General features: G+C 39.9%; 1 protein-coding gene across 1 annotated transcript; it reads right to left on the reverse strand.

The window, feature by feature from the left end:
• Positions 1-1,549: 1,549 nt before the first annotated feature.
• Positions 1,550-9,421, reverse strand: LOC104156695 (protein FAM107B). Its single transcript, XM_009695835.1, has 3 exons — positions 9,242-9,421; positions 4,782-4,935; positions 1,550-2,286 (listed from the first exon to the last, which is right to left on the reverse strand). Exons 1-3 carry the CDS (start codon positions 9,367-9,369, stop codon positions 2,170-2,172), a joined length of 399 nt encoding a protein of 132 aa, XP_009694137.1. The 5' UTR covers positions 9,370-9,421; the 3' UTR covers positions 1,550-2,169.
• Positions 9,422-11,301: the final 1,880 nt, after the last annotated feature.

Raw genomic sequence — 11,301 nt, forward strand, 5'->3', positions numbered from 1 at the left:
CCTCACCAACTTCTAGACATTTCCATACCGAGCAGAAGGTTAATTGTGGAGTGGAAACCAAGAGGCATGACTTTTTGTAAGCTGGAAGGGGCTAAGATAAAACATCAGTGTGGCGTGGAAGGCTCGTATATAGTGCTGTCTCAACAACATGAAACAAACTCAATCAGTGCAAGTGTTTGAATAATGTGCTGCCAGAAAGGATGATCCTCTCCTTCCAGAAGAAGGGAAGGACAGAGGGAAGAACCTGCAGCACTCAAAGTGTTGCTTTGTTGAGAAAATACATGGAAGAGTCTTACGTTTGGCCTTTGTCTTTTGTATGTCCATAATCTGAATGGTCTGGCAGACCATCTTCACATTTAATCTTCTAGATGTGAGTCACACTGCAAATCTAAATCAATGGCAATACACTTATCACAACTCAATTTACTCTCAATCTGATTATGTCCTCATAAAAAATGCCTGGATCTTGACAAACTGAAGTCTGTATCTAGGAAACATTTCTAATTGTGAGCATTTTGTCCCAAGTGCCATGCTGAAATTGTATTTAAAATGTCCAATACTTACATGAAAGGCAAAATGATCCAAAAAACAAACCAACAAACCCTCCCCCCCAGCTTTACAACACAAACACGCCACTGTTGAAATTAATAAAAAGTGTTCTCAAACAGTTACGTCCAATGTAATTACAAAGTAGAAATTATTTTGTTTAGCATCCTAGGGCAAAGACTAGGATTAGATCCTCAGCTGATACAGGTGAACACATCTTCAGTGAGAGCTAGGACTGTGCCAACCAAGGAAGATGAGGATTTATCGCCAGATTCTGAAGATAAGACATCTGCACCCATTCACACCAGGTAAGAATCCAATTCTATAATCCTACATGAGTAATCTGTTCCCCCTCCTCATCCCAGGTTTTCCTGGGTAACTAGTAGTCACAAGCATGAAGGATCAGATTCTGCAATCCCTGTGCAAGCTCAGCAATATTTTATTTAATGGCAAGTCACAGGGGCAACTTGTGAAAAGGCAGACGGTGACAGAACTTGACCCTAAGACTGAGTGGTAACACACTTCCCTTTCATGAGGTTAAAGGAAGGATGGGATAAAATGAATTTCGTTTTATGCCTCACTTTAGGGAAAAAATTTCCATTTCAGTAGATTCCAATGATCAGTTTGGTCTGGCTTAAGCACTGCTCTGTTGCAGGAACTGCAACAAGTTCCTGCCAGCAAAGAGAAGGAACTGATGGCAGATCAGATTCCTGATTTCAGTTCCAGCAAATGACTTTAAGCACTACCAAGTAATGTGTTAACACTGTACTCAGATCAGCATGTCCTTGGAGGAGAAAGGCCACAACAGCAAAGTAAGTAGGATTTCAAAACACAAAAAGTAGAAGATAGGTCATTTTGCATGGAGAGGTAAATTCACAGGTAGCACTGCTCAGGCCTGTACACAATGGTGTAAGTTTTGAGACAGAGATAAATCAGCTTCTGGATTCTCCCTGGTGAGAGGATCATCAGATTTCTGCTCTTTCATAGCTCAAATTCTACATGCCAAACAGGGAGAAATGAGCTTTAAGGCTGCTTAACTTTTCACTGCTGGTGAATTTTAAGCATTCTCATCTTGCCCCCACCTGCCTATCCTAGTGCGGATGGGCAGCAGTGATCAACATACCTAGTATCCTCCCAGATTTGATACAAATTCCAACTAAACACAAATAACTGTGGGATATACACAGGCTGTAGGTCTAGATGGAGGAAATCTACCTGCACAGCAAAGCTTTGTAAGATATCACAGGAGGATTTTTGCTCTGTTTTAAAGCAAAGTATAAACTGTGTATCTCCGCTAAACTAGGATCACAAGAGATAAAGCAGTGCAACACTGAAGGAATTTCTCTAGTATCCCTGGTTAAAATCTCTGAGTAAGCACGTCAGACTGGTCCATGACACTGAACTGACAAACAGACTCCTTATCCATTGATCTCAGGACTGCATTTGGCAAGTCGATCTGTTTATGGTACTGTCATTTTAATCCACACATCCCAGGAATTAAAAATCTCATCTTCAGGAAGTGTCAGCTGGATGCTGTTATTTTCCCTCTTGAGGGACAAATCTGAGACAACTTGCAAAAGCCTCTCTCTGCAGGAAAGCTGGAAGTCTTAGCAGGCGCTGGGTCTAGGAGTCTGGTGCTTCTGTTGCTTCCTGGACCGTCCTCCTCAAGTTGCCTTTGACTTTGACAAATTCAGGTGCATTTTCCTGTTCTTCCTGTATCTTCTGTTGCTCCAGTTCCAGCTTAAAAGGAAATCACATGTTAAAAAAAAAAGTACATAAAACAGATCATCAAAATAATACAAGACAAAAAACTAAAGCTTTCAATAACTGGCCATGCAAAACTCTTTAAACTGCTTCCTTTCCTTCTCTCATGGAAAAGATAAAGTTGCATTTCTTTGGGAGAGTCTGTTCTCATAAATGATAAATCTTTTCAAATCCTTGGCTGTAGCTCATTCCAGATGTCCACCTTTGCCAGATGGACAAAAACTCTGCAAGCCCAGTATGAGAACAAGATGAAGCATTTTTGAAGAAATTCTTGGACATCTTCATTGAAGAAACAATCATAATTCCCTTCTCTGACTTTTACAACAGGATGAGGACAAATGTGCCTTGTGGGAGAACACATGCGAACAGCTACTACGGAGCACACTTGCAGAATATATTTCTGAGTGTCTAGGTATAGATTTCTGTATCTAACTTGAGTCTCTTTTGGTGTATCTGTTTTGTCTATCATAAAAAGCAATTGAAAAAAAAATCCTCCTTGGCCCTTAGTTGTTCATTTTTGAGAGCCCATTCACTGGCATTTTTAACCCAGTTGGAGCTCCTGCCCATGCAGATACTCAAAATTACCATGTGAGGTTAGACAGGGGTTCTACGGGGTAAGGCTATACAGTGCCCACACAGAACACGGCTTACACATCGCACAGAACATGGATTGCTTAGCAATCCTCAGTGAAGGCAGTTAAATCTGCAGAAAGGAAGAAATAGCCCTTTAAAAAACTAAAAAAAAGCTCCTGAAAGGAGGTGTGTTTTTTTTTTTAACAGACCAAGGTCTCCCTGATTAATGGCAACCACGTACGGTTCACCTAAATAATCTCTCCTTTGTCTCTTGTTCACTGGCAGGGGACATGCCTTGTTACAATAAATCATAACAACGTTCCTCCATGAGTCGTGTTGTCAATTAATGCCATTCCTACAATGTTCACAAAGTCACAACACTGTTTACAAAGGGCAGGCTTTTCCCCTTCCAACAGAATTTTCTATTCTACATATGTCCTTGGATGGCTCAGTTTCAAATCAAATTTTCCCACAAGCTGAACCATTTGAAGCTTGGCCCTTAAGAGCAGAAAGGAAAAGTGACAAGATGATACGCTTAAAAATAAATAGCTTTCTCCCTCCAAAAATATTTCTAAACCTAATTTAAAAAATACTATAAGAAAACCCCCAAAACCTAAATAATGATTGGACTACACCTCATTTTCAATAGAGTAATAATTTGGTTTAATTGATTTCCATTCAGAAAAACAGGAGACACTGCTTTAAAGTATTCATTTCTCTAAAAATAAATGCAATGCTTGATGCACAGTGACTTCTTTGGTGAGGTATTTCACCGAAGAAATATTTCCTTGCAGGTACACGAAGTGCCCTAAGAGGCACAGAGATGTTTGGCTGGCCCTGTGCCTACCAGTAAGCTTCACCACAACTCCACATCGTCTCCATGCTCAGGGTCTGGGGATCTTTTCCTCCATCTGAAAACACCAATGAGCTCACACGTTTTAAGGCTACAAAAGATCCTCTTAAGTCATCACAGAATGGCTTGAGTTGGAAGAGACCTTAGAGATCACCTAGTTCCAACCCCCCTGCCATGGGCAGGGACACCTTCCACTACACCAGGTTGCTCAAAGCCCCATCCAACCTGGCCTTGAACACTTCCAGGGATGGGGCAGCCACAACTTCTCTGGGCAACCTGTGCCAGTGCCTCACCACCCTCACTGTGAAGAGTTTCTTCCTGATATCTAATCTAAATCTTCCCTCTTCCAGTTTAAAGCCATTGCCCCTTGTCCTATCACTACATGCCTTTGTACAAGGTCCTTCTCCAGCTTTCTTGTAGGCCCCTTTTAGGTACCGGAAGGCCGCTATAAGGTCTACCCAGAGCCTTCTCTTCTCCAGGTTGAACAACCCCAACTCTCTCAGCCTTTCTGCATAGCAGAGGTGCTCCAACTCTCCGATTATTATTGTGGCCCTCCTCTGGACTTGCTCCAACAGGTCCAACTCCTTCTTAGGTTGAGGGTCCCAAGCTAGTCATCTAGTTTCTTATGTAACCCAGGACAAAGAATCAATTGATTGGTTTTATTCATTAAGCATCCACCAGTTTTGATGCACTACAGCCTAACAGCCATTCTTAGTGGATCATCTCTTAATACTTAGACTACAGAAGTTGACTAATTCACCACCGTTTCAATGGTTAAATAAGGACAGAGCTCCACACACATTCCTGTTGTCTGGTGCAGGATTCATTTGACCAAAGGCAGTTACCATATGCAGTTCCTATACAGTAAGTGACAACAAATAGGTAACTGTAGAGTGTGATTTGACTCATTCTAAAAAAGGTATCTGCATTTGATCAGAGGAAATGTGCCAAAAATCAGCTGCTGCTTCTTTCCTGTCTGCAAAGGGAGCCTTGGTTGAGTAGCTCAGATGTAGATGTGTAAAGGTAGTGTTATTCCCCATTTTACCTGCTCCAGTTTCTGCTGCCGTTTCAGTAGCTCTATTTCCAGGTCTGATTTCTTCTTTTGTGCTTCCTCTTCTTTTTGTTGTTTAATAACTTGATCTCGTTTCCTCTTCTCCATCACCTTCTGTAGCTCTGGTTTGTTCTGAGGTGCAAGACCCCTTCAAATTAAATGGGAGGAGTGGTTGTGGTGGGGGAAACAGGGAAGAAAGAGATCAGTTTTAATTAGCAGAAATTCACATAGAATTGTAGGTAGGTTTTCTAAAGTCAAGTATTTGCCTATTTAGATACATTGGAATATAAATAATTCATTAAAAGGAAACAAACATGCAGACATTTGCCTGGTTTCTAACCTGAACCCTAAACTAGAATTTAAGCCATATTATTACTGAGGATATTTCCCTTTAACATGCTAGTATTTCTCTTGCATAATTCACTATTTTGACTTTCATCTTTAGTCTTCCCTCTATTCTCTCAATTCCAGAAGAATGGTTTAAAAAAAAAAAAAAAAAATCACAATACAAGACTCTAGCAGAGCTAAAAACAAAGTTTGGACCAAAAGACTTCCCTTGCTGGCTGGTAACTTGGAGAGATTGTGTTCAGACAGTCCCATGCAGGGTATTATGCTCACAGAAGTTTGCATGGACAGAACTAAAAAGTAGCCTCCCTCTGGATTTTGTCACACTGGTCCTGGAAATCATGGATTCTGTCCTTCCTCGAAAATGTGAGAGCTCTACCCATGCCTGACTGCGAAGCTATTTCCACTGAGAGCTCCCAGGCTACACTCAAACTCACAAAGAGACTAAGACAACAAAAATCCAGAATAAAAAAAGTTGCAGTCACCTTGGAGACCAGACAAAAGCTGGAGGATTCTCCCTCTCACGAGGCTTTAGGTACTACATCAACTGAATGTTTAAAGTCTGTTCAGCACAAATTGCTTTCCAAGCCAACTATTCAAAATGAGAAAGCTTACTCTTTGGGAAGATGCATGACTTTATTTATACAGGCACACATACAGATACACACTCACTCCTACTTATTTCTGTGACTTCAGCTATTTCTTTTGTCTCTGTTATGCCATGTTGTTTTCAAGATTTGTTATGATAAGATTCAAAGCTCTCCCTGTTATTCAGATATTAGCATCACTTAAGTCAAAGCAGAAAGATTCAAAATCTGCCTTTGTTATTGTTGTCTTCCCTGTGAAGACTATTATGTGAAAACATCCAGCATTAAGGTTAACATCAACCATTTTTTATTCCAACTTTAAGAAAATCAATAATCTGAATATGCTTTCAGAAAGTGTATTTTTACCCTTCCCTACTTGCTATTTATCTGCAGCTGCCTAATTCTTCCATAATATGCATATCTGACAGCATGTCCAACAATACATTAAAATGCCATTTTATGGTGACATCTATGAATGACTCCATATATTATGCAACACTTTATCCCTGTACACACCCTGACAGCAAAAATCAAATATTTAGCAACATCAAATGCTGTTCCCTATTTCTCACAACAGATCTCATGGCCTGAATGCAACAGAAGCTACAAGACTGTGTTCACATTTTATGTTTCATTCTATTTTAATTACATTTTATCACATAAAACTTAAGTCAGGCAGAGAAAAGCTGGAGTGATTTTTTTATTACCACTACTACTACCACCACTGGATCAGTGAGAGCTGAATCAATGGAAACTTCCATGTTGGCAATTAGCAATCAAGGCAGCCACGAACCAGATGCAAGCTGCTAAGTAACGTTACTCGTTCCTGCTTTTTTCCAGTAGGGTTGCACCCTAACAAGGCAGAGGCACAAGACTGATTTAGATATGCTGTAGCTATTATAATAAAGGGGACCTGCAGAAGATACAAGTAAATACAACCTCTCAGTCTAATCAAGTGGGGTTGGTAGTCAGATCTGTAACAGAACAACTGTAACATCAATCCTATTTCCACTGTCATAAGTAAAAATGAAAAGTAACAAACAGGCAGCTACTGGATTAACTGGGAGTCTTGTATCACCTCCTACTGATTATTCTGGTTAAATAAAAAATCCTAAAGCTTTGAAATAGAGTAAGCAAAGTGTGCTATAACACAAGTCAGAGCTGATAGGGTTAAAACCTCTGGAAGGAACAGGATCAATACTCTGCAGAGGCGAGGCTGACTCCTAATAAGTAAAAATAGTTTAAGGTAAGTGACCAGTGTGCCTTGAGGTACCACTGCCTGGATCTTTGTTTGCCCAAAACGACTACCATTTCTGCAAGTAAATAACTACATCAGTTCAAGGCCCAACAGACGCTGCTCACAGTAGGCACGGAGAATGATCGGATTGGCACTGGCTAGTACTTTCTGAGATCCAGAAATGGCTGTTCAGAGCTGACTGGTCAAAAAAGTGAAGCTGCTGGTGCCTACACTGAGTCTTCAAAATGAAATAAGGTGCATGTTAAGCGGAATTCTGTAAGAGCACTAAAGGTCCCCCATACATTCAACAGTTTGCAGTAACAAAGCAGAACACAAACCCAGTATCTACATCACTGAAAAGCCTGATATCAGAGCTAGTATAGTGGCACAAAGCACAGAAGACTAACCCTCTTCTCAAAAATACCAATTGTCCCACTGGTGAAAACCCTGAAAGTATTTCATTTCTGCACCAATAAATAAGAATCTAAAATTAACACCTGCAGCTAATCAAAATCACAATAAGAGACGAGTGGGTATTGAGGACTGCAAAACTCCTCTGTGTAATAGGATATTCTCCTAGAAGAAAAGAACTCCATACTATTTAAAAGTGCTTTATGCTTTCATAAACTTAAAAGAAAAAAAAATAGCCTTTATTGCAGCCTCCACATCCTTTAGAGTAAGATCATAAGTCGGGAAACTTCAACTATCTTTCTTTCAATGACTATAAACTTCTTGGTGCTAGGAACCGACTTTGATGTTTAATCCCATTAACAAAAAATAGGACAAACACCTATTTAGGCCAGTTTCTTCCAATTCAGTTGGCATTCTGTAAAACATTTCTACTTTGTCATCACTAAAGAAATGCTGTATTGTGTATGCAATTCACTTAGAATTAAGTATTTAAGCATAGCATTTATGAGGATTTTGCTATTACACATAAAAAAGACCCCTTCTCCCCTCAAAATACTACCCTGCCAGAGAGAAAAAAAAAGAGAGAAACTTTCATAATTCCTGCCAAAAAGACAAATCCAGTTGTGCTGGAGTAGCTAAAGCAATAGCTTCCTCCTCTCCTTTATTGAGGTCCTGGATCTCAAAAAGCCTGAATGGCAGCTACCTGCACTTTATTCTCAAATGTACTCTGAAATACCGCGCTTCCACTTCTGGTTTGTAGATTCCCATACCCTTTCCTTTGGAAAGCCCATTTTGGGTGGCTTCAACTCACCAAGTCACTAACTTATATCATAGTTTCTGTTTGTTTAAATGGAGGAGCATCAACAGGCTTGGTGGCTTTTCTACCACCATGTGGTCTGGTGGCTATTTTCTTAATACGTTTTCTAAATGAGTTCTCTGTTGCTGAAAAGATTTAATAACAGAACTCCAGCTATTTCTGGGCCAAGTGCCTGTGTCTCTGAAGCTGATGAAATCAAGTTCCAGTTATTTACATCTTTAAGAGCAATATATAGAGCAACAACCGTGCATCCCATCCCAGAATAGAGGAAGCAGCATTTGCATAACATACAAGGAAACTCTTGTGCAGCAGCAGCACAGGCACCAGACTATCCCACCACACTGCAAGAATCACAGAATCCCAGAATTGATAAGGTTGGAAGAGACCTCTGGGATAATCAAGTCCAACTTTTACCCTAACACCATCATGTCAACTAGACCACGGCAGTTGGTCCAGTCTTTTCTTAAATGGTGAATGGTGGATGGTGAATCCACTACCTCCCAGGGTAGCCCATTCCAATGCTTAATGATCCTTTCTGTGAAGAAATGCCTCCTTATTTCTAAGGAGGATCTAAGAAAGATCAAGTAAGTAGAGAACAGTTTCACGTGAAATAAAATATATTATTTCTTTGATTTAAAAGCAGCCTCATAAACTCAGTGCGCTGGCAATGGTGAAAACCCACAGATTTTATCATCCTGCTGGTAATAGCAAAATTTTGTCAAATACTTGATAAAGAGTTCAAGACAAACTACAGTGCCCAGGTAAGCAATGTGAAATGTGATGGGGGAGGACTGAAGTTCTTCCTCTTGAAACTGACCCTTTGTGAGTATTCACAAAAACAAAATGAGAAGTCTTTTACAGCAAGTTTTTGCAGAGGAACCAAAATTCAAACAGAAATAAATGCCATGGTTAAGAATCAGAAGTCTTTTCATCTACAGGGACTGAATCAATGAAAACTGTCTGCTAGGTTTTGGGTAAAACATCACTTTGATGAAACTAAAACGCAAGCTGTGTGTTTGGGGTGGGAGGGTGGCACAAGTGATTTTTAGACTCTTACCTTTTCTGATTCATAAGCAGCTCTCTATGGAGATCTTGATGATTCCGGGATGACTTCACAGGATTAATTAATTTCTGAGGTCTAATTAATTCAGGATTGTCATCATCTATGTAGTCTGGTTCAGCCATAATCTTTCTTGGAATGGGATATGGATCTTTGAGTTCAGTGTCCTTGTTCACAATATCTGTAAAATGGGAAAAACTGCAGTAAATCTGCATTGAAAGACCTTCTAAAGATGTATTAAAACACAAAGACAGCATATTATATTGGTAACAGTTATGTTTTTACTAGATTGATTTTGTCTGTAGTAAGTAAAGGCTGTCAGAGCAAACATCAGTAGCATCTTTTTAAATAGACGGCAATTTCACAACAATGTCAACTCCAACAGCCTTCATCCATTGACTTGGAGACTCAGATTCTCCCCGTTTTAAGAAGAACTAGACAAATAATTTAGGTTAAGTGCATGAAGAGCCCTATTGATTTTAATAAGCCTACTCAGATAAAGCATTTTTAGATCAGCAATACTGAGACACTAAAGATGTTTTAAATACTGACTATATTAAATACTACGAATGTGTACCAAAACCATACAGAGTCTCATTTTCTGCCATCAGTATCATGTCAGCTATGGGAAAAACACCTTCTGTGAATAAACCCTGAACTGGACTGTACTGAGAAAAAGCTTCTGTGTGGAAATTGCCAGATCTGCAATTGTTGGGATGGGGGACAGATTTTTGAGTAGAAAGGTAGAGGAGAAAAAGTTGGGTGAGGTGGTTTCTTAAAGGTCAGAGAAAATTCACAAAAATCCACTGATCTGAAGGCAATGAAGTCTTGATGATTTATATCATCTGGAAATGTGGCATTTTCCTGTCCTGCTACAGAAAACGTATCTATATGTATCACAACACTTTTAATCAATTTTAATTTAAATTAAATTTTAATCAATAATTTAAACAGCTGACAAGTAAACTACAGTTTTCAAATAATTTATACGTGACCATTCATACACCCTTCCACTAAAAAGCCTGAGTCACAAAAAGTTCAACATCCAAAATAAAGTACATTCAAGAGCAATTCTGCCTGTTTTCTGTCGTGGAGACCTGCATGCAGAGTCTGCAATTATCAGTTTGATGAAACATTGGCCCCTCAAACAGACCCCCAAAAATAATCTCACAGCATGTGGGTTTACAGAGTTGAATCAATGGGACATGAAAGAAAAGGCGAGAGACCTCCATTAGCCTGACTGGCAGAACAGCTGAATGCTGCACACTGTACGGTATGGGGCTATGAGACAATCAGAGAATTACGGGGTTTTGCCGAGTATTTTCCAGGAAAAGCTGAATACGTGCTTTAATTTAGTTCCCACTGTTATCAGCCCGTCCCTCCCTCTCTCACTCCACAGGCTGTAAAACCTGTCTAAATTCAGCCCCAGTTTAATCCCTAAACTATTTTCTTTCATTAGGAATCTCGTATTGTTGCTTAGGTCTGATTCAAAATCTACTTGATATAGTGAAAAGATTTCCACTAATACTTCAGCACATTAATACTGAACAGTACCACCATCACGCTGCTTGGGCTGCATGTGCACTTACAGATGAAGAAGCAAAACGACAGGACTAGGTTTTCAGCAGATGCAGGGAAGCCACTCTGGATTTGAATGAGTCCAAGGGACCCAGCATAGCCCTTTCAGCTTCTTTGTTTGAATGGATGGTGTGAATTGTGTTTTATTGGTGCTACATCTCACACACACCAAGTTTCTATGGAGCAAATTCGGTAAGAAACAGCTTACCCGTGTGACTTGCTCTCAGGGTGGCCCCTGCATTAGTTTTTTAAGGCAAGTTTATATGTAGCATTTTTGAACTCTGTGGGGGTGCTAGTTCTCACAGGGACCTCTGAAACTAATATCAAAATTGCCCACAGTTCAAAACTATGTAAGTATATTGCTGTACATGACATAAACCTCTTACTGACATTGATCATGCAACAAAAATACTTCCCCCATCACCCCTTCAGAGTCCTCCTTGCTTCAATCAAGCAACCAGCTACCACCACACATCAAA

The sequence above is a fragment of the Cariama cristata genome, unplaced genomic scaffold (genome assembly GCF_000690535.1).
Source record: "Cariama cristata isolate BGI_N322 unplaced genomic scaffold, ASM69053v1 scaffold25792, whole genome shotgun sequence".
Classification (NCBI taxonomy): Eukaryota; Metazoa; Chordata; class Aves; order Cariamiformes; family Cariamidae; genus Cariama; species Cariama cristata.

What these genes read in the sequence shown, in the direction of transcription:
- LOC104156695 (XM_009695835.1), bottom strand. Translation starts at nt 9,369, where the DNA reads ATGGCTGAACCAGACTACATAGATGATGACAATCCTGAATTAATTAGA. An exon ending in CTGCTTATGAATCAGAAAAG is followed by an intron (nt 4,936 to 9,241) that starts GTAAGAGTCTAA and finishes TTTAATTTGAAG; the next exon opens with GGGTCTTGCACCTCAGAACA. An exon ending in GGCAGCAGAAACTGGAGCAG is followed by an intron (nt 2,287 to 4,781) that starts GTAAAATGGGGA and finishes TTTCCTTTTAAG; the next exon opens with CTGGAACTGGAGCAACAGAA.